The 24352-nt window shown below is 42.2% G+C and overlaps 1 protein-coding gene across 1 annotated transcript in view; it reads right to left on the bottom strand.

Annotated features, from left to right (window-relative positions):
* Positions 1 to 24352, bottom strand: part of Tmem232 (transmembrane protein 232) — a 208078-nt gene that overhangs the window by 153844 nt on the left and 29882 nt on the right. Inside the window, exons 8-9 of the mRNA XM_055628376.1 lie at positions 23748 to 23871; positions 20455 to 20707 (exon numbers count right to left, since the gene is read on the bottom strand). Coding sequence (XP_055484351.1) covers positions 20455 to 20707; positions 23748 to 23871 — 377 coding nt within the window. The remainder of the gene's footprint in view (positions 1 to 20454; positions 20708 to 23747; positions 23872 to 24352) is intronic.

Raw genomic sequence — 24352 nt, 5'->3', positions numbered from 1 at the left:
GATATTTCTTCCTAATCCACGTTTATTCACAGGGACAGACTACAGGTAAGAACTAAGGGAAAGGCTAGGAGACCAAAAGAAAAAGTATGTCCACACTTCAGAAACTGAAGAAAGGCATCTTTCCAACCTCCTATCCTAAAGGTCCTTCTCTCTGTATGTCACTGGCAGTTAGGAAAGAAAGGAGAGATACAAATTTAATTATGCATTTTCTTTCTTGGGAAAGAGACAAGCAGTGGCTTCAATTGGTAAACCAGTTTAAGGTGCTGGAATGACTTACAAAAGGACCTACTGAAGAGTAATAGATCAAAAAGATGATGGAATGGAATTGCCAGACCAAGATTCCCAGTGAGGGCTGGCAGAGTAAGGAAGGGGGTTGGAGAACACAAGACCTTACATGACCTTGCAAGTAGGTTTGGAGGAAGGATAGGGACTGGAGAGATAGCTTAGAGGTTAAGAGCACTGGCTGTTCTTCCAGAGGTCCTGAGTTCAATTCCCAGCAACACATGGTGGCTCATAACCATCTATAGTGAGAGCTGGTGCCCTCTTCTGGCATGCAGGTGCACATGCAAGCAGAACGCTGTATACGTGATAAATAATTTTTTTTAAAAATAGAGGAAGGATAGAGAAGATGTCTGCTTGCCTTTATATTCATCTTTACTGCAGTCTACATGCCCACTGCTAATCCATGGTATGTCATTGAACCCCACAAGCATGGCTCTGTCACTTTAACGTATCATTTAGAATCTATCCATCACCACTCATCCATTCCCATCCCACTTGAAAATACATTACAAAAAGAAAAGTGAGAGCAAATACTGGAGTCCTTGCACAAATACTGAATTCTGTCTTCTAAGGTTAATGTAAATTGTTCCTTTCATTTAACGGTAAGCCCGTCCATCCAACAGTACATCTGCCCTTTGGCTGCCTTCCGTCCATTCTTCTGCTTGCTTTCCAGTAAGAAGCTCTCTTTGAATCTCATGGTCAGCTTCTTGCCTTGCATGCACAAAATTGTCTGTCTAGCATATTGGAATCGTTTAGGTTACCATAGTGCTAGGAAGACAGGAATCATCTGGTTCACTCGGACATGCTTCGCACTTACAACAGGACTACAACACAGTATGTAAGAGAAGGTGTAGGGTAAAAACCATCTCCATCTGTCTAGGATTAGCGTGCTGCTTAAAACACGGTGCTTTTGAGAACTAGAATTGTGCTAAAGAAATGTGGGTAGTTGAACCAAGAATATGACTCCTGCAGAGATGCAGTTCTAAGGGGAGAGAAGAGGGAAGATGACTGAAAGGATCTCATACTGGGCTGAAGAGATACGTTCATGTTAATACAGACACTGTAAAGCAGGTAACAGTAAATGCTGTCACGTGTAATGCCTGATGCTTCTGCAAAGAAATAACTCTATGTCTGTCCCATACACTGCTATACTCATTCAACCAGGGAGCTGGGTAGCCTGAATAGGAGTTGTACGATACTCTAGGTCCTTGCTTGACAGGCAGAAGGAGACTGGAGAGGAAGAAGCTATCAGGGAGAGCACCCGAGAAAAATTCTTTGTTTTGAGTGAAGAATGCTAAGGTCAAAGAAGAAGCCCATCTTTAGAGTTAGGGGACAGAAGCAGAATGAAACCTCTTGTGAAAAGGAGACTGTTGTTTGGAGGAGTCAGTCTGGGAGGCGAGGTGAAGAGTATCGGGGAAATGTGGAAGGATGAAGGGGCAGTCTGCCTTCCAGCGCACACAGCTTTGTCCTAAAACACGGCTGAAGGAAACGCACGGAGAAAGACGCGAGTGATGGTGAGTCACAGGCCAGCAGAGACACAATACTGGGACTCGCTGCGGGCAAAGGGCTATTTTGAGGTTTGTTTGTTAAATTTTGTATTACATTTTTAATTTAGTGTGTGTGACTGTGCCTGTACATGTATCTGTGCCTGTGTGTAGGGGGAGGTGATGGGTGTGTAGGTCTAATATATTCCACCGTGAATATGGGTAGGTCAGGGATTAAACTCAGACTATTGGGCTTGATGGCCTGAGGCCTCTCATTTGTCCCAATATTGAATTTCTAAGTTAATTTTCAAACTGAGTCTCAGGCGAGAAAGATTTACCTCAGATCTTTTATGCATGTGTTGTGCAAGTGTGTGTGCATTTTCTGTGCATGCATGTGCGCAGACGCCTGTGAAGAGCAGAAAAGCATGGCAGAGTGGCAGACCCCCTAAGAGACGAACAGACAGACACTCGGGAGCCTCCCAGATGAGGCAGCAGGGTCTCAACTCCTGTCTCGCGACCACCAAGCCATCTCCCCAGCTGTGAAAAAGACTTCCAGTCATAAAACAAGCATCACTTGTTTTATGTAGACTTTAACTCGTGTTTAATTGTTAAATCGTTTTCTGTTCTGTTTTCATGAAGCAGACTATGTAACCAAGGCTGGCCTTGAACACTTGTTTCCATATATATTCAACATACGTTTCTTTTCGTGATTCATCAACCACAGCCGTATCTAAACTCTGAGAGAAGGTCTCGCCAAGTCATGCAGTATAAAACCGCCTTTAGTACGGAGAAAATTGTTTCGGCTCCCACTTTCATTTGCTCGCATCTGTGGTCAGCTAGCGGGGCATGCTTTGCTCCAGAGCAATGGCTCTCACCCTTCCTATCACTGTGATGCTTTAATACACTTCCTTACATTGTGGTGAACTGCAAACATAAAGTTATTTTGTTGCTACTTCATAACTGTAATTTTGCTACTGTTAAGAATTATAAGGCAAATATCTGACAGGCGACCACGAAGTGGCCATCACCCACAGGTTGAGACCTACTGATCTATAGAGGCAGAACTTTATCGTAAGGCGTGTGTTCTGGAACAAAGCTGCTTACCGCACAGCAGCCAGGAAACAACAAGGCAGAGAAAAATACAGGACAGTTCTGGGACCCTACTGAAGGGAGCCCTAACCATGCAGCTACCTTGGACTGGATCCAACTTCCTGAAGGATTCATCATCTCCCAGTACTGTACAGGCTGCAGACTGAGCCTTCGGCACACAGGCCTCTGGGGTACATCCCAGATACAACCAGTGCAACATAAAAGCAGGAAGTCTGAATCATTAAAAAAAAAATAGTCATGGGGTTTTTTGTTTGTTTTTGTTTTTGTTTTTGTTTTGTTTTGCTTTGTTTTTTGCTGTACATTCACTATACATGTTACTGAGCTACAGAAGAAGGGAATTTTCACACACATATATATGAAATACTTTGAGCAATTACCTCCCATACTGTCTACCTGGTTTTTTAGCTTCCCTTTCTTTGTTCTATATCAGACTCATATCTTCACTGCATACGTGATTTTAAGAATCTACGTAAACTCTAGGAAGAACAAATGAAAAGGTCCCATGTAAACTTGCCTCTCTCAGAGTGACTTAACTAATACAATCATCCCCACTTGTACCCATTTTCCTACCAACAACATTTATGGTGAGATGGTTTCCCTGGTTTCCGTGTATCGCGTTTACCCACCCTCTGCTGATGAGCGTCTGGGCTGTTGTGTAACTCAGCGACTGTGTGGTGATGGGCCCTGTTGCTCCAAACACAGGCAAATGCCCAAGAGCGGTTTAACGGGGTCATGTGCTAAACCTGCTTTTAGTTCTGGGGGAGCTCTGCATAGACCTCCTTTGTGACTGGAATATTTACGGTCCCACCGGAAGTCTGCAATGACTCTCAGATGTCTGTTGTTTTCCAGCAATGCATGACTTTGCATCTCTTGGATGGCCGACCATTATTCTTCACTTATACTTCCTTTCCATTAACCTACTTACTCAATATTGTTTATTGACTTGATTTTTATGTAGGTTTTTGAGGGACACAGGCTTACTTCCTCGTTCCGTTTGCCTGTAGTATCTTTTTCCCATCCTTTCACCCTGAGCTTGAACGTCTTTAATGGTAAGGTGCACTCCTTGGAGGCAATACGTAGGTAGACCCTACTTTTTGTTGTTTTCCAGACAGACCCGCTAGTCTATGCCCTCTAATTGGAGGACTGAGATCACTAATAGTTATGGAAGGTGTGCACTGATCAGCCTCACCTTGGTGATTTTGTTCAGTGCTGGGTGTGTTCCTGTTTTTCACTTATTAACTGTTCTTCAGTCTTTTAAAATGGTTTATCTTTCCCTTTAGTCCAAACTATTCCTTCAGTGTCTTCTGTAAAACTGGCCTAGGGTTCATAGATCCCTTGTTTGTTTTTATTATGAAATCTTTTCGGTATCCTTCAATTGTGATAGCTCTGCTGGACAGAGAAGTCTGAGTTGGTATTTATTGTCTTTTAAACACTGAAATACAATGTTCTACGTCCTCCTGCCTTTTAAAGTTCTTCTTAAGACATCTGCTTTTATTCTGATAGGCGTCCCTTGTTTGTGATCTGCTGTATCTCTTGCAACTGCCAATATACTTTTTTGTAGTATAAATTTAATGCCACAGACAGGTTCTTCTCTCATCTTGTCTGTTTGGGATTCTGAATGCCTATTGTGCCTGGGCATGTATCTCCTTGCATAGACTTGAATTTTTTTTCTCTTATGGCTTTTTTTTTAATGTTTTCTATGCATTTTACATTAAAGTCTATTTCTGTCTCCATAATTGTGGTGGCTTGGATAATATGGCCCCATAGACTCATGTATTTAAATGCTTGCCATAAGGAGGGGGACTATGAGGAGGTGTGGCCTTCTTTTGGAGGAGGTGTGGTCTTGCTAGAAGAAGTGTGCCACTATGGAGGTGGAGCTTTGAGGTTGTAAATGCTCAAGCTACGTCCAGTCTGAAATACCAGTCTCTCCTTGCTGCTGCCTCCAGGCCAGGAACAAGATGTAGAACTCTCAGCTGCCCCAGCACGCTGTCTGCCTGGACGCTGCCATGCTCTCTGCCATGACAATAATGGACTAAACCTCTGAAACTGTAGGCCAGCACCAATTAAATGTTTGCCTTTAAAGAGTTGCCTTGGTCATGGTGTCTCTCCACATCAATGGCAATCCTATCTAAGACACTCATTTATAGACTTGGTTTTATGATAGTGCCCTGAAGATCTCATATGTTCTGTGTCCTTGCTAATTAAACTAACTTTGTCAGTATCTGAATACTCTAATTCATCTCCCTTGTGTTTAAGCTCTATAGTCTGTCTCCCCTTAATACATTTTGTTGCAGAAGATTTCTGCAGAGCTTTTTATTTTCTCTAATATTTCTATATCATTATTGAATTTCACTTACTTTTTGTAATTTTTATTTATTTTTTAATAATTTATTCACTTTGCATCCTGGTTGTGGCCCCTTCCTCTTGTCCTCCCCTGTCCCACCCTCCCTCCCTCTTCCCCTGATATACAGCTCCCCCAGTCCATTGATAGGGGAGGTCCTCCTCCCCTACTATCTGACCCCAGCCTATCAGCTCTCATCAGGACTGCCTGGATCATCTTCTGTGGCCTACTTTAGAGTGTCCTATTTTATTTTGCTATTTGAACCACTGATATTTAGCTATCAGCCGTCTTTTCTGAGAGCTTCCAGCCAATACTCCATGGTTCATGACCTGGAAATTCTAATAGGTCGTGTCTGCATGTGGTTCTTCAGCTCCTATTCTCTTGATCTCAATCTTTTGATCCTCCTGTCTTAGTCTCCCAGAGAGCTGACTTTACAGTCCTGAGCTACCATGTCCATCTCCCAACCTTCTGACCTTAAAAAAAAAAAAAAAAGGATGAAAGTTAAGTATAGACCACTTGTCTCCATACGTTTAGATTATTAATTGAGGAAAAATATTTTATAAGACTGCAGTAGTTCATGTCAGATTGAATATGATTTGATTTTACAGTTCTCAAGCTCAATAACAAATCTATAGAACATATCCTGATAATTTTGTTCTCAAGCGCAACATTCTCTTGAAAATTCCTCTGGATTTTTTTTTAAGCAGGCTGCTTGAACTCCACTGGAGTATTGCTGATACATAATATCAATGAGGAGAATCTACTATATGTCGTGTGCTGACAGTTAGTGACGGGAGAAACCTTCTGGAGGCAGACAGCCTGCTCCACAGCGGTCAGAGGAAGCCTTCACATCCGTGCATCCTGACACTTCCTGGGAAGCAGGCCTGCTACAAAACTCCTAGTCCAGGCCCACGCCGCAGAAGCAGTCCTCTGCTCTGCTCTAAGAGACTCTGCTATGAGCTATCAAGTGTGTCTCCTTAAATACACAGAGAGAAGCGGTGTCTGTGTGTGCAACTAAGCAGGCAGGGCCCCAGTGGGAAGGGGAGAAAAACGGCACCAAAACTCCAAGTTCTCAGAATTTAAGAATTCGTGGCATTTGGAAGCCAGTATTAGGAGCCCTTTTTTATAATATTTTTTGTTTGTTTTAGTGACTAGACTCATTGTAGCCTTTAATTGCCATTCTGGATATACAGACTGTAAATAGTCTGCAAATGTGGAATGCACACATTTTTATTTGTATGAACAAGCATAAGTGAGTACAGCCTTTATGGTTTTGACAAATTCAATTCTAAATTGTGAACTCAAATAAGTGGCTGAAAGGCAGCTCGAATGTGTGATGTCATGCAAAGTGCCGCCTTTGTCGAACGCTGCAAAGAGTGGAGCTGATGAGACCAGTGCCAGAAAACTCACCTGTGGATAAGACTCACCAGCAAGCCAGGCACTGGCAAGCAGATGATCTCTGCCAGCACTGTTCTCTTCACCACTGAAAACTGCAATGTGTGCCTTTGGGACACATCACTCTAGTGGGGAAAGCAGATTCAAAGAGAGTGGGCAAAGCATCAGTTCATACTGATGTTTGGGAGTCTCGGATGATAGCATAAGAAGGACCAGGAGAGAAAGAGAGGCCATGAGGTGATGCTCAGCTAAGCCTCAAAGGATGAAAACGTAAACTGTCCAAAGAACTCCAGAACCGTGCTACCAACAGGAGATGATCCAAATGCAGCTTACACATAGAAATAAAAGAAAGAATTTTTTTCTGGTTTAAAAAAAAAAAATGCCTTCTTACTTGAAGGGGCCGTTGAGATGGCTCAATGGGTAAAAGCATTTGCTGCCAGGCCAGATATGGTGAATGTGAGCCCAGGAACTCATAGGATGGGAAGAGAGAACCAGCTTCCCATACTTGTTCTTCAGACTCCACTTGTGCAACATGACACACTCGTGCATGTGTGTGTACGTGTGTACACACAGTCAGACAGACAGACAGGTGTTTTTCAAATGGGTCTGTTTATTTGGGATAGGTAATCTGCAATTTGAAAATATGATTTCTCACGGGTGGCCTGAGCCACATAAAATCAGCTCAACCTCTGGAAATGGCAGAGACTAGGGCAAGCCATTCGGCAAGACATCTGTCTAAGAGCCACAACGAAAACTATGAATAATAAAGCACGGGAAACCTCCCATCGCTGAGTCCACTCTTAGTGCCTTCTCACCCATTGTTACTGGTGGAAAATGCCATCCACGCAACCCATCTGCAGAAGACAGTAGGAACGTGGTGCCAGCTTCGCTCCCTGACTCTGCTGTATGCACCTTTTTCTCTCCCTTGGCTGGTTTCACATTGAATCCTTTCACAGCTCTAAGTTGTAGTGAAGGGGAAGTGATTTTGTCAGTTTTGTGAGTCCTTTAACAAAATGCCAAATACAAGAGCTGTCTTGGGGATCTCCGGGATCACAGTGGGTGCCAAAGAAATGCTGGGACCCCTCAAGCTTGCAGCTGCTGTCAAGAGTTGAGCGTCAGAGTAAATAACAGAAACAGACAATGAGAAAATAAAGGTTGCATTTTGTTTGCAAAATATAATCACTCTTCAGCATATTGCTAAACTATAAAAATGGTATTGTACATACGTACGTAATACATTTCCATATAAGTAGTATCAAAAGTTAGCTTGCATATATAATCACGGTTGATTACCACTACAAACATTAAGCAAGCGTGCGACAGAATAAACTGACAAGAACTGATATTACAAATATGCTCATCGTTTTTGCAGGTAAGACTGAAGGGCAAAGACTGAAAGTCAGCAGATTCTTTTATTACAATGTGGTAGTTGGCTGGAATAGGATCCCAAGTAGGGTGCCAAAATGTTCATGAATAATTAAGATTGCCTTACTTCAATTTCATTATCTTTTCCAACTGTAAATTATGGAAATCTGTTAATTAAAAATAATTATTTTCTGGAGTTATAACTGAAAAGGACAGAAGTTGTTCATTTTTTTCCAGCCAGGACCAACTGCAATTCTTACAGATAAACTTTAAAAATACTAGACTCCTAATTCCTTGATCTCTTTTAAATATCACTAAGCTAAAATCATACGACCATGAGGTATAGATAATCTCAACAGAAGCAGGTAATTTTCACAAGTTTTTATATGCCCAGGAAAATTTTTAAAAAGGGAAAATAAGAAGAAAAAATGTAAAAGACAACCTTGGGAAGTAAAGCAAAGTAATAAAATGTTACGTTTGGAGTGTGCTGCACGAAACAACAGTCTTTCAGGAAGTGGCTCGGCTGGTAACACACTGGCTGTCCAAACATGATGGCCTGAGTTCAGGTCCCCCAAGCCCACATAAGGAAGCTGGGCGAGGCAACACCAGCCCTGATGGCAGCAGACACAGGTGGAGTCAGTGGCCAGACAGTGCGGCTGAATCCATGAACTCCAGGTCCAGTAAGAAGCACTGTCTCAAAAGCTAAGGGACGGGAGTGATTGAGGAAGGCACCAAGTGTCAACCTTTGGGCCTGTCTACATGTGTGCATTTGTCCACACCAGCAAGATACAAAATCTATAAGCTTCGGTAGACTGAGATTCTGAGAGATAATCTTAAATTCAGAACTCAGTGGCAGAGCCATGATCACCTTGAGTTTCAGGCATGCAAAATTTCTGACACCACATCATATCCAATAAACATTTTTTCACCTACGTCTGCCTCCGCTACACATTTCCTCTCCCGTTCTTACAGAAGTCTGTCACCAATTGTGTTCTTCATCATTCTTCCTGATGAGCAGATACTTTGGGATGTGGTTTAAAAAAGCAAAAAGTGTTGACGTCAGAACGAGGGCACAACAGGAAAGCCTGGGTCCTCCTCCTGCTGCAGAGATACATCTGCTTCCATGGGAGAAATGCAGAAGCTAAGAGAAAGGCTTCCACACAGCAGGAAATGGGGATCTGAGCACACCAGCACCAGTAGGAAAGACAGAACTATCCACAATGTCCCTGAGCACAGCATTAAAACGCTGGAATGGGCCAGTCAATTGAGCATGCCAGCTTGGAAAGGGAAATGGACAGCTCAATGCAGGAAGCCCACAGGACTCAAAAGTTTATACAAATAAGTCCACACCCTGGCACACTACATTTAAGGGACCAAATCAGCAAATTCTGAAAGCAACAAGAGAACAGCACCTTGTCAAGTACACAGTGAGATACTAGGGTGCACCAGGTACCAGGGCACTAGTGAGCGAGTACCAGGGGACTAGTGGGCGAGTACCAGGGGACTAGTGAGAGCCAGAAACAGAGTTCTCAGATCCTTTCCTGGGGAAACAGGAGTGAGGTGTTTTATTGGAAGTGCTGGAAGGATTGTGTTGTCAGTAACCCTGTATCTACAGAAATGATAAACACAACCAGAAGTGATTCCGTGGTTAAAAACAGCTGCTGCTCTTCTGGAAGACAGGAATTCAGTTCCCAGTAGCCAACCTGGCCAGCTCACGGTCGTCTGCATTCTAGTCACAAGAGGACCAACTCGTACTTCTGAACTGTGTGGTCGTAGCACACTCATGGGCACACACCTGCTTATAATTTTAAAATAATAAAACATACATTTTTAAATAAGAGAGTTGGCCACACAAAATGTGTGTAATTACTGCAACTGCCTTCCAAAAACGCGAGTGGGAATTTCTCTAAACCAGGCACAACAGGAGGAAAGAGCAATGTGATAAGACAGAATATAAGATGAGCTGTCCACGGAAGAGTCATGGTCTGTTTTTAAGGAAACTCACAGCCTGTGTGGGGGTTTGAATGATAACCGTCTCCCAGAGTCTCAGGCATTTGAATACGATGCCCAGTTGGAGGTGCTCTTGGGAGGGGTGGCTGGAGAAAGCTTGTCACAGGGGGTGGGCTTTGCACACCATGCCCAGTTGGCTCTCTGCTGTTTGGGGATGGAGATGTGAGCTACCAGCGCGCTGCTCCGGGTGCCCTGCCTGCCTGCAGCCACACTTCCGCCCCGCTGAGGTTGGTCATGGACTCTTCTCCCTCTGGAACCATTAACCCCAGATCAGCTCTTCCTTCTACAAGCTGTGACTGTCCCAGGGAGAGGGATGGTAGGACACAGACGATATGAAGGAGGAAATGGAGAAAAGTGGGGAAGAGGGTGGCTAAGGCAGAAGGAGAAGGAGGAGGAGAGACAAATAAAACTATAGACGTTTAGAAAATCCATAATGAAACATTTTACAAGCTTACTTAAAATATGCGTTATATGTGAAGCAAGTGTGGACAGGGGTGTGGTGTGTGTGTGTGTGAGTGTGTGTGTTTTTGTGTGTGTGTTTGTGTGTGTGTGTGTGTGTGTGTGTGTATGTATGTAACGTGCAGTTATGACATACAGGGTAACAGCGCTTCCCTCAAGATCTACAGACTGCCTGACAAACCCCAGCGCCAAGCATGAAAAATTGTCCTTCAAGTTGCTGGCCAGGAGAGCTCAAGAGTCTTCCCAAACAATATAGGCTGTCGCCCGTGCCCTTAGCTGCCTCCCCAATGTTAAAGGTAAGACACTACTGCCTAAGAGACACAACCTCGGTCACATGACTTAGAGTGATTAAGCTTGAACTGACCTGGAAACCTCCAGCCTAACACTGACAAAGCAGACAAGCAAACAACAGTGCTACCTAGCTGTGTAAGCCATACACAACAATGACCAGCCCAGAAAATATCCCCAGCAGTGCAATAATGGCCCCTTTTTTGGGGGGGTTGCGGGGAGTAACCACCAGATGATTAATTTGGCTTGGACCCACTCACTAGGCGTGAATTTGTGCCTGGCACTGCGGCAGACGCCCCAGATGAGAACCTGCTCCTGCCATTTTATTTTTGAGCCAATATAATTTCTAACTGTATTTTAATTACATGCCCAAAAGAAGTCTATCTCTCACCCCCATCAGAGAAGCTTCTTTCTACATAGGTTCCCAACTGGTTCACAAAGCAGAGGGTAAGTGACCATCAGGTGACTATCCCAACGGACATATCTACTCTTGTGCAAGCCCTACACTTAAAACCCAGGGAGAGCTGTGGATGAAGGGGTGTGCACAGAGCAGAAGAGCTGGAGGACCAGGACATCTGCTACTAGAAGACGGTAGTCTTCTAGACAGGACAGTAAAGCCACACCCATGAAACCTCAACCATGTGGTTGCCTAAAGAAGACAGGAGTAATGACAATACCAGTTGACAAGCCAGCATGGGTGTATTCCCCACCCCCACCCCAGATGAAGAGATTCCAGCAATCTATGGCCGCTGAGAGTTTTCTCTGGGGGTGGGACTCCTGGCTGGTTATCAAATTCCAAGTGATCAGCCCTGTGAACAACATAAGTGAACTCAGTAGGCTGTGTGCATGTATGTACATGTGTAACAAAAGTAACTAAAAGAGGCAAGGTAGTGAGTTTGAGAGGGAGCGAGAAACCGTGTGTCTGGATGCGTGCACGTGGTGTTAAGGTGAGTTCAGGTAACCACAGAAGCCAGAGGAGCCCTGGAGATGGAGTCACCAGCAGTTTTGAACACACGTGACATGACGGCTAGGAACTGAAAGTATGTCCTCCGCAGAAGCAATACAGACTCCATCCCCCAGCTTCCTCTTCAGCCTCCGTTGCTTTCATTATTAGAAAGAACGGCTCAAAATTAGACAGCAATAGGAATGAGAGAGCCAAGCCAAATGGAGACTCAGTAGGCCTAACAGACACGGACAGAACACTGAATGTATAAATCAAGTGCGACCTTGGATAACAGCTAGGTCATATAAGGAGTCGAAAGGGAAAAGAGCCTAAGACAAACAAAAACAAAACATACTGAAACCTCAGAGCAGTGCCCCAGCAGTACAAAGAGGGACATTTATTGTGATAAATATCCCCCAATTATTTTACAACCAAAGAAAAAGAAAGAGACAAAGTAAACCCAAAGCTAGCAGAAAGCAACAAAGGATTTAAATAGAAATAAGGGGACAGAGAATAGTAAAAATTAAAAAGCTGAGAGTTCTTTTAATAGTGGACAAAACTACACTGATATTAATTTATCTGCACTAATAATAAACAGATGGAATTAAAAATGATAGCAATATCACAAACAAGGTAAGACATAGAAAGAACAGTGAAATTACTACTAAAACTGTAAACTGCTGTAGTTCACAAAGCACATAAGTAAATATTTCGACAAGTATGTAATCTATCAAAAATTAATTATAAACACACCTGCAAACCATACGCTAGTGTTAATCTCCAAAGTACAGGAGGAAGGGACAAACCCAGCACAAAACAACAAAAGGACTGCTGTGATGGCCAGAGGGGAAAGGCTGCCTCCACTCAATCCCGGTGACCTGAGGTCAGTCCCCGGAAAGCATGTGAGGGTGAGTCACACCACCCACGTCGGTGTCCCCTGACCCTCACACTCACAGCGTGACGTGGGATACCACACCGTGCACACACACATTAGTAAGAAATAAAAGCAAGAAGTACTTGCAGCCTAGTAGCTGAGTATATGGGAGGACTTGGAGGGAGGGAAGGGAAGAGAGAAATACATTAAATTTCAAAAATAAATATAACAGTGTGCTGAGAGGTGCTGAGCTATTGATCTTGGACAGGCAGGTGTTCGATTGTATTTTGTAATAACATTTTCTGGCTTTCTCCACTGGGGATATATGTCCTTTCTGAGGAAGCAGCGAATCTCCATAGTCACATCCACGACTTCACATTCACTTATCACTCAACAACCAAGATGAAAATCCACAGGGTAGCCTAGTGGGTGCCACGTGCCTACAATCCCCCAGCACGCAGGAGGATGCAGGGAGAAGACCAGGACTTTAAAGCATCATGGTGAGCTCCAGGCAAGCTGTGGCTACCTGACAAAACTCTGTCTCTAAGAGACAGAGAAAGAAAATCAAAACATAAATTTCCCCAGAAAATAAAACACCTTGCTCCCAACCCCCACTCCCACCCCCAAAAAATAGACAAAGGACTTGAAAAGCCAGTTGTCTAAAGAAGACATACAAATTGCTAAAGGGATATGAATGATGCTAACGATTACCAGACAAATGTGATCAAGACTGTGAGAAACCTGAAATTCTTTTATGCTGTTGTTAAGAACGCAGCATGGTTCAGCCACCATGGAAAGCAGGAATCAGCTTCTCGGAAAACTTCAAGGCAAAATGCCTCAGGTCCAACTGCTCTGCTTTGGGGGATTTAACGAAAAGAATTAAAATTAAAGTGTAAAAGCATATTGGCACTCCTGTGTCCATGGGACCTGTTACCTGCAATGGCATGCATGAACCTCCATGGCTGTGGCGGTGGATCGAGCCAGTCACAGAGCGGAAGCACTGCCAGTGTACATATGTTAGGTAACAAGAACGGTTATGGTCAGGTACTGGCTTTGGAGGCATCAAAACCAGCCTGATACTCAGATGGCTGGCATGATTGCGGACAAGGATGATATGCAAATCCCTGAGGCAGTCATGTCATAGGTGCATTACGGACATGAAAAAAACACATGTAAACATGTGTGTGCACAAGTACATATATCATTTTCTATATTACATATAATATATGTATAATTTGAACAGGAAGTCTAAACCTCCTCTCTTTTCTCTGCTGATATATTATTATGAAATGACAGCTTAGAATCTACTTTGGTAGAGTAAATGCTTGAAATACTGTATTATTTCTAGTTTAGTTCTGTTTTCATATATTTTTATATTTCATATATACTTATATATTTGACATACTTATATACGTCATGTATATGTATATATTTTATGTATATATATGTATATATGTATATATATATGTGTGTGTGTGTATATATATATATATATAAAATGAAAGAAAAATGAGGGCAATTTGAAGGGGGAAGAGGACAGTGTTAGGGAAAGAAGACAAAGGTGAGTAATCAAATGAATGGTATGAAGGTACAATGATATTTTTGGATGAAAATGTCATAATGAATCATTTTGTCTCTGAATTTTAAAAAAGAAAATCAATGGCAAGGAAAAAAATAGTTAAACAGAATGATACAGAACAGAATGGCAGGCACAAGGGGTGACTTATTTACAGACTTACAGACCTGAGATCTGTGTGGACATGTGACACAGATAAATACTATGATGTACGTTTAGAATCTGTTTAAATCTCCCTCTGCATCCCTAAAACATTCTGTAACTTACAAAGACTACAATGAAAACTGTAGGACAAATGCCATAAATGTGGAATTATATATGTGTGTATGTGCGCTCTACACTCATGCACACAATTATATTAAAAATTTCCTGCTGACCACATCAAAACTCTGAAAAGGCTCTAATCCGCTCCAATGTACAGATTAAATTAGTGATTCTCAGAGCATTACAAGGTTACCCTAGGGGGGTGTTTGTTTGTTTGTTTGTTTGTTTTAAGGGGTTGTTTTTTGATTGGTTGGTTGGTTTAGTTTTTCAAGATAGGTTTTCACTGTGTATCCCCGGCTGTCCTGGAACTCACTCAGTAGACCAGGCTGGCCTTGAACTCACAGAGATCCACCTGCCTCTGCCTCCCGAGTGCTGGGACTAAAGGAGTAAGCCACCACCACCAGCCAGCAACCAGGTTACTCTGATAGATAGGAGGGGTGGAAAGAGGAGTATTACCTCTAGGTCAGATAAAATATGAGACTAAATCATTCTGAAACACGCTGGTGACCTTAATTCTGACACATGTAACAGAGAACTTACAAGTACATAACGAGTTACTTTTTATTAGTGCACATACACCGACTCCTTAATTAATTTGGACGCAAAGTCTAAACCTCTCCCCTTTCTTTGCTAATACACTGCTAAGTGTCAGGGCTAGAACGTATCTAAATGCTTTAGAAACAATATATTGTTTTACGTCACTGCTCTTTTTCTTGTGTGTTCAGCTACAGATGGATTTTAGAAAACTGAACCAAACAAAATACTTTGTGTAATCTGTGCTTCAAAATGTTAATTCTTACGATTGCTGAAATTTGTTATTTCATCACAGAGCAACGGTTCTCAACCTTCCTCATGCTGTGACCCACTAATACAGTTCATGGTGCAGTAACCCCCAACCATAAAATCATTTTTGTTGCTACTTCATAACTGTAATTTTGCTACTGTTATGAATCATGATGGAGATATCTGTGTTCTCTGGTGTTCTTAGGTGACCCCTGTGGCCCAAAAGTGTCGGAACCCACAGGTTGAGAACCTCTGCCATACAGTAACCACAGCAGAATAAGCAGAACAAAACAGTAGGGACCCTTTACTGTAAGCTTACACAGAGGCAGGAAGGACAACAGAAAGCCAAACAGCGTGGGGCACTTGGGAGGCAGAAGCAGGCAGACCTGTGTGAGTTTGAGGCCAGCCTGGTCTACAAAGCAGATCCAGGACAGCCGGGACTGTGAGAGATGACGTCTCAAAAAACCAAAAATAAAATAGAAAAATAAAAAGAAGATGAAGACGAAGAAGGAGAAAAGGAATGCCAACAGAACCGCCTGAGGAAAACAGCAATATTCTTGAACTCTAAAAACATCCCAGTAACCCTCTGGCTAAAGCTGGGGGTTGCTCTATTGCTATGTATTTTAATGCTAATTACTGGCTCCCAAGATCTGATCCCTTGGGGATCTGATCCCTTGGGGCTCAGTGGTTAAGAGCGCTGTGTGCTCTTCCAAAGGACCGGGGTTCAATTTCCAGCATCCACATGGCAGCTTACAACTGTCTGTAATGCCAGTTCCAAGGGATCTGTCACCTTCAGACTAATGCACATAAAAATAAAAAATAAAAAAAGATCCTGCCTCAAAAAAAAAAAAAAAAAAAAAAACAAAAGATTAAAAAAAATAATAGTAAGATCTGATCCCTGCACATTCTCATGTGTACCTGTCCTTCGTTGTGTAAACCTTGCTGCACCTAATTTAAAGCTGATTGGATAATAAAAAACGCTGAAGCTTGGGATTTGGCAGAAGAAAGGGAGGTAGAGTTCGGGGTTCGCAGAATGACGAAGAGAAGACAGGTTCAGGATTGGAGGAGAAGGAAACAGATCGGCCCCTTGGGTTAGCGTGGGGAAGGCACACATGGCAGGATCAGCGTGGATGGAGGATGTGGAGAACATTAATAAGTATTTTGGACCATGGATGGGAGGTAGCTCGAGATTAGGGTTGGGAGGTAAAGTTAGTTTAGAAGGTTAACATCTGCAGTGCCCCTGGCAAAGGCTAGTTTATAAACTACAACAGGTGTCTATGTCTTTATTTGATTGATAGAGGGTTAGACAATACCGCCGTAACAATTGTAGCCTAATAATCAAAGTGTATTAGCCCATACCTTTTAAATTTACCACAACAGCTAGTTAGTTTGGATCTTGTGAAAATCTTAAATTTAGAAGGACAGTTTCAGCTTTAAAATCTATCACTGTTTTCCACACACCCCCGCAGACTACTTTTTCCTGAGGCAATGTTGACGGAGAAGGGGAAGCCTGCCCTCATGTTTGCTGAGCCCAGCCCAGCCACAGGCCACAGACTATAGCTGTAAACTTAGCTTTGGAAATGAAAGTCCAAGAGGGCCGTGGAGTCTTCTCTTCCTTTACACTCACTACTCCCAGTTAATGAGAACACTGCCTTCTGCCTCTCCTACAGCCTTCAGGACTCCCCACAGCTCAAGGCTGCAGGAAGGGAGAGAAGAAAGAGAACACAGTTCCTCCTGGGCTGCCTGCCAACTCCAGGCTCCCAGGCCCAGGGTCATTTTCCTGGTGCAGCCGGAGCGCTAGTCAACCCATCTCACGCCAGAGGCTATAGTACTTCCTCAGAGAAACTGACAAGGATGGGGAATATGGTCAATGTCCCAAAACCTAACTGACTGTAACAGAATATAGCACACGGCTTCATCTCAAAGCAGTTGAGAATAAGAGATACACACAAGTTAGGTTTTGCTTTCGGTCTAGGCATAGCCATCCCTCAAGCTTAGAAATGACACTGAGTTGAGGATGGCAACGGTAAAGACAGGAGAAATTCTTTTATTAGTCTCTCTACTTTATAACATGTGCACATTTTCCAACCTTCATTCGCATTTTAATGTTAGCCAATTTTTATGCACAGATCTTAGAAAATTTTGTTGTGAATTGTCTAGCTATGTCTTTTAAAATTGTTGTTTCTCTGTTTTATGGGGGTCTTTCCTTAGCAGGTATGAAGAACTGTATCATATTTTCTTCTAGTTATCTAATGGACTGTCCTATGAGGATCTTTGAACTTATAATGTACAGTTATTATATGTGATGGTTAAAATTTTAAATGGCAATGAATAATGAATTGTACAAATTCGATTTATTAATCATTCTTTTCTCCTCCTGGTGGGGTGCTACATTCATCCAGTGCCGCCACGGGAGACACATAAACAAATCTTTGTGGCACGCATTTACGCATGTATTTCTGTGTACGTTCCTGTATGTGCCTGTGAGGACGTGTAGGGTAGCAGAGTGCTTTGAAGGCAAGCTACCTTCCAGCTCCCAAATATTCTTCGTGTGAGCATGACAAAGACAGCCAGCACCATGCTTTTGCAATGCTTGTCTCACAAATGGGGCCTGGTGACACAACAGCCGAGCTCCTTCCCAGGGCAGACTTTTCACAAGACATTAGCCACAGCCACACAGATGGGCAGAGTTCCCGCTTACATCTCTCCTCAGAGACTGTCAGATTAGACCAGGGCTCAGAAGCATTCAGTCAAGTTAAGTTATATGTAAATGTAACATTCTCATAGGAGCTCAGTGCTTGAGCCACTGAGTGTCACTTTTTAAAAGACAAGAAAACTGGAAAGAAATAAAATGGCACCACAAAGTAAGTGAGAAAACCAGAATACTACAGAGTTTCAAGAAATGGAAAGGTGGTATTTGACAAATGTAGCAAAAAATAATTAGTATCTAAACAATGACACAATTTAAATAAGGCAGAAGCTGTCAACATAAAGAGGCTTTGAAATTACTAACTATGCACATGCATATGGATCACATATGACTATGATAAAATAGAATTGTGGTGGTTTGGATTACAGTGGTCCCTTAAGCAGGGGGTGTAGCTGTTTGATATGATTAGAAGGATTAGGAGGTGTGTCTCCAGTGCTGGGTTAGGGTTGGGGGTGGGGGAGCTTTGAGATTTCAAGTTCCCTACCAATCCCAGGGTCTCTCTCGCTTCCTGATGCCTGTGGCTCAGGATAGAGAACTCTCAGCTACTTCTCAAGCACCATGTCCACCTGTGTGCCGCTGTGCCCCCTGCCACAGTGACAGGGGACCAAACCAATAAAACTGTAAGCAAGCCCCCAATGAAGAGTTGCCTTGGTCATGGGAGCTCTTCACAGCAATAGGACAGTGACTAAGAAAAGAATGAAACTCATCAGTTATCTGTGAAAGTAAAATAATATACCTGTCCTGATTTCGTTCTGTGGCTGTTGATAAAAAGATTCTGGCCAAAAGCAAGTTAAATATAATATAAACAATAGGTTGTTGTGTAGACTCAGCCACAGAGGAAGGTATCATTCGAACCACAGACTAGACCAACAGTGACCTGTCATTACTTTCATCATATCTATAAAAACAATCAGCCCAAAAGGTCTCCTCAAATCAGGTCCCTTTTCTAAAAGCAGTCTTAGCAATTCTGTTAGTCTCGAGAATCATAGTAGTAGGATTATTTTTGGACTTGGCATTCAAGGCAGGTCTGGAGTCAGGAATGAAAGATGAACCACAATGAGAAGTAAAATGAGAGGAAGTTGAGAGTGTATGGGCACAAGCCTGAGACCTCAGTATTGGGAGGCAGGAAGATGGTTACTTTCCAGCCAACTGAAACCCTGTAGTGAAATATAACAGTAATAGCGACGATGATGATGAAGATGATGATGATAATGATTATAATGATGATAGAGTAATTAAAGAGAAGTTTCTTGATAGAAAAAGAACAGGAGACAAAGAGAGAAGAGGCAGGTACTTCCAGGGCTAGAAAGGAGAATTCCTTAGGAAAGAGCAGAAGCGAAGAGGAAAGAGCTGTAAGGACGCAGTCTCCACAGTCGCCTCAGCCATCCTAACCTCACATCGCTGGAACCGGGAGCCCACTGAGCTCACAGACATATCAGCTATCTAACAATTACTGATTTTAAACTATCCATTTTAGAAAATACTGACCCTAGCACGTCTCACTAAACTGAAAGCTATTTTTCACATTTAGATGTAAGCATTTTGTGAAAAGTTGTTGCTATAGGACAGGAGCCTACCGCAGAAGGCATCTGAAAGACTCTACCTAGCAGTGTATCAAAGCAGATGCTGAGGCTCATAACCAAACCTTCGGCAGAGTGCAGGGAATCATATGAAAGAAGGGGGAGTTAGTATGACCTAGAGGAGAGAGGAGCCCCACAAGGACCAAATATATCAGGGCACAGGAGTCTTCTATGAAACTGTTTCTCTAACCAAGGACCATGCATGGATATAACCTAAAACCCCTGCTCGGACATAGCCCATGGTAGCTCAGTATCCAAGTGAGTTCCCTAGTAAGGGGGACAAGAATTATTTCTGACATGAACTCAATGACTGGCCCATTGAGCTCTCCCACCCCCTCCGAAGGAGGAGCAGCCTTGTTAGGCCACAGATAAGGACATTGCAGCCAGTCCTGAAGATACCTGATAAGCTAGGGTCAGATGGAAGGGGAGGAGGACCTCCCCTATCAGTGGACTCTGAAGGGAGCAGGGAGGAGATGAAGGATGGAGGGGGGATTGGGAGGGAAAGATGGAGGGGGCTACATCTTTCAAGTGAATGACCTGTGATTAAAATAAAAAATAAAAAATAAAATAAATAAAATAAAAAGTTGTTGCTACACATAGAATGCAGGGGCATTTTAAAAAACATTAGTCACATTCAAAACCTTAGTCTTAAAATAATATTTAAGTTCATTTGTTGCAAATTATAATCTCATTCTAAGAGTAAATTTTATGGAATGTATTCAGTTGGAAGTTGCAGCTGATAAATGCTTTGACTATCACAGTATATTATCTGTTGTTAAATGGAAATTTTGAAAATGAATTATCTTTTGAAAGAAAAACAGTAAGAGTAACTCTTCAGAGTAATTCTATCTTACAAGCTATTTAAAGAGCAGCTCTGTATTTGAAACATGACATGGGGCATACCTAGCAGAATAACAATAAAATTTAACATCAATAAACTGGAAAAAAAAAAAAAACCTTATTCACTACAATGAAAAGTACGTTACTTACAATTAACAGAGATTTCGGAAGAGAAGTATTTCAAAAGACTTAAAATGCTTGCTCCCTCTAATTCTGGCTGTTCTTCCAACTTGCCCATGAGTAAATCATCCTGCTGTGGACTTTTGCAGTAGCAGAACCCAGTCAGAGCCGTTTTCCTCAGGTAAGAAGTTGCCGCGTATAAACAGACTTCCGCAATAATTGTTGTGTATATGAAGATAACATGTGAGGCCCAGGAAAGGTCATGTGCCTCCGAGTTCTCGACCTGAGACAATCAAAATCAAAGGTACATCTTAGAGGATGGAATGCATTCTGTCCGGCTTAGAAGCCGTGGGCACAGTGCAGCTGGGCCAAAAAGGACGCTCGAATGTTATACACTCACTGTGAAACAAACCCAAAGTTCTAAAGGTACTCATTAAAACTTAGTTTTGGATGGGTGTGTTTTCTTGAAAAGACAGTTCAGAAATATACGTGACTAATACACATGCTAAGCAACAAGCATTCAATTTCTTCAGTAACCAATGGGAAACAAACGGATCCACTGGGGGATGTGTATGCCTGGGAGGTTCCCCAAGTGGTTGTCCGGCTACACCCGTACATGCTGGCAGCTTTAAGCGTGCTCAGAGAATTGAAAAAAGAAGAAGAAGGAGTTGAAGACTATATGAAGTTGGAAAGGGAAAGTGGGAGAAAGTGGGCTGCAAGTAGAAGACAGATTTGATCAAAATAAACTATTTACATGCATGACGTTCTCAAACAGTAAACTAAAAAAGTACTACCCTCCATATTATGTTGAAAAATAATCTTTTCTAGTGGTGGTAACTTTCGCATTCCTAAAAATACAAAAATATTACAACTTTCAGAATAGAAATTGAGCCGGTGTTCCAAGAACCTGTTCACAGAAGCAGGCTCACAGTGAAGTTCATGGAAAAGAGAGGAGACAACCGGGGAGAGATAGCTCGGGGCATTTAAAGGCTTGGTATGCAGCCCTGAGCGCCTGAATTCAGATCCCCAGTATCCAAACAAAACACCCACAGGCGGCAACACAGGCCTTGAGAACTAGTACTAGTGTTTGATATGGAAACAGTGTGTCCAGTGAGCGGGGTAGGAGCTTACCCACCTGTGAGCTTACCAGTCTGTGAGCAACAGGTTCAGCGAGAGACTGTCTAAAAAAACATATCTTGGAGAATGATAGACACAGAGAGAGAGAGAGAGAGAGAGAGAGAGGAGGTAGGCAGAGAGGGATCACAGAATTTCACTAAGTAACTTATTCAAAAGAAACAGTAAAAAAAAAAAAAATGCAGTTAAATTCCACTTATAAGAATTACAGTTCTAGATGCAAAAATCCTGTTGAGGACACCACATACTCTGGTTGTAGAATACAAGGAAATCAAGCTGGAAGTGACCTAGAAGCTCCCTTCGTGATGGCCGGCGTTCACAGTTCCAGGATGCCCTATGCAAACTGCTAGGAGACAGAAATCAACAGCCTTACCCAGCTGCAGTCCCTGGAAGCTACAATACTAATCTGTCAGGCAAGACCTACAGGAGCAACGTGGCTGTTTTGTTTTGTTTTGTTTGTTTTGTTTTGTTTTGTTTTGTTTTGTTTTGTTTTGTTTTGGGCGGTGCTAAACAACCACTTTTCTCATTGGATTTTAGGCCTATAGCACAGAACCAAATACACGCCTGGTGCTGTAAAACATGGTCAAATGTGTCTGTGGCTTATAGATCGTGGAGTTTCATACCTGGCCAAGCGTTAAGAATAAGTGGCAGCTGAGTGCTGTGCCCTCAATAAGATGTACATCTGTAGCAGCCCCTCAAAGGCCCCCAAACACTGTGGGAAGGGGGTGAAAAGACTGTCAGAGCCAGGGAAGGAATACCGTGAAATGCTGAGTTCTGGACACGTGTAGCTGTTGTACTCAAGAAAGCGCCGTAGCTACTCAGTTTGTGGGGGGCAACCCATAAACTTGGCAGCAGCCTGAGATGTTCAGGAATTCCATGGGGGCCCTTTGGCCAACAGCTCAATTAGCCCCGCAACTCGCTCCTGGCCCTGGAGGTTTCACTTGGTGTCAAAAGATGTCCAGCTGGAGCATTTTCTTCCCCTGTTATGTGGTGACTTCATTTATAGTTTTTTTTTTTTTTTCAGAAAACTTGTGCATGTTTTGATTATAATTACAGTTGCCAATTTTGTGTTCTTATGGATTCTAGGTATTTGTGTGTGTGTGTATGTTTCTTGTGTAACTTCTTCAATTTTTTTTTTTTTTTTTTTGGTTGGTTGGTTGGTTGGATGGCTGGTTGGTTGGTTTTGGTTTTGGTTTGTTTGCTTTCTACAGAGAAAAAGGAAGAAAGGATGTGGAGTTGGGTGGATAGGAAAGTGGAAAGGATCTGGGAGGACTTGGGGAAGAAAAAAACATAATCAGAATATATTGCATAATTTTTTAAATTAAAACAAAAAAAGAAAAATCAAACATAAAGAGGAGGGAGGAAAAAAATGACATAAAAATAGAAGTGGGTCAGCATGACTGAGATGGGGTAAATAGGACCGTAATATGCTGTATTCACATACGAAATCGTCAAAAAAGGGAAAAAATAAAAAGAGTTCTAGTTCAATATCGTTTCTTATTAACTGGTCAGAACAAACTTAATATTCAACAATACAAGATGAAATGATCACCTTTCCATTAAAAATGTGAAATTTTCAAACATATTTATAAATGTTATTATAAATAATTTACATATAAAAGAAAGCCCCCCACCAAAATTAACCAGACCCAAAGTGCATACATCTTAAAGAGTGTCTGTATGGTTGGAATGGCCATTTGAATTGAAGCTGTGCGGCTTCACACTGAATGTTACCCTTTCTCCCTCACGGGTGGAATCTAGGAGATAAGGCATGTACATGTGTCAACAAATGCACGCGTGCTTACAGCGTAACACTCAAAAAAGAGAACAAGAGAGCCGAAACATCAGATGAGAAAGGACTGAGTGCAGGTGATGGACACAGCTAGGAAAGAGCGTGCAGAGCTAATTGCTTTTCTAGTTCTCATTCTGTCGTGTCCTTGTTTTGTAGTGATGAGTAAGTGCTTACAAGTAAATGTGATATTGAAAAGCACAAAATTTAACAGATACAACAATACAGAAAAGCATTTATGATAAATAGTGATGTGATGGTAGGTTAATATTCACTCATATTTAATTAGAATTATTACAGATTTATACACATCCCATGCTCAAATATGATGTGTGATTTACATAATGGTGAGACTAAAGCATGTTCTCCTCCAGAACATATCTAAACTGCAAAGTGTCACCTGGTTTGGAGCAGTCAAGATGCTCAAAAGGAAATCTTTCATTAGGTCCATCAGTGTTTTCAAGCAGGCCATGTTCAGTTTAGCAGCTTCCCCCAGGACCAACAAAGCCAGCGCTGAATCCAACCTGGATTGTGAACAAGTGATGAAGACCTTAATGCAAAATGAAGTTAATCACTTTTATTGAAAAAAAAAAAAAAAAGCATTGAAACCAAAGGAAATTAATGTCTGGATTGTCAGATATATTTATTTTCAATGTTGGGTGATTCTGACTGGCATGAATTATAATAAAAGTCTACAGAAAGGGATGATATTTTGAAAGTTGTGTGAATTTAAGATACTGGACTGACAGGGTTGGAGCAAGAAGCACTATAAAACTCCCCCATCTCTTCATGTTCCTGCAGGACACATCAGCCTAAGGCTGGGCTTCCCAGAGGACCCTCAAGTCATTCCAGGAGGTTCTGAGTCCATTTCCCCGCAATGACTCAATGGGGTCAATGTAAAGAATGTATCCTCTTCAAACTTACAGAACAAATGACAAACTCTCTTGGTAAATATTCCCAAACCTCAGTATTATTTTATCTTTTGAAAAGTGAAATATCTCAAAA

The sequence above is a fragment of the Psammomys obesus genome, unplaced genomic scaffold, assembly GCF_907164565.1.
Source record: "Psammomys obesus unplaced genomic scaffold, mPsaObe1.curated_primary_1811, whole genome shotgun sequence".
Classification (NCBI taxonomy): domain Eukaryota; kingdom Metazoa; phylum Chordata; class Mammalia; order Rodentia; family Muridae; genus Psammomys; species Psammomys obesus.
This window is presented reverse-complemented; position numbering and strand designations above follow the sequence as displayed.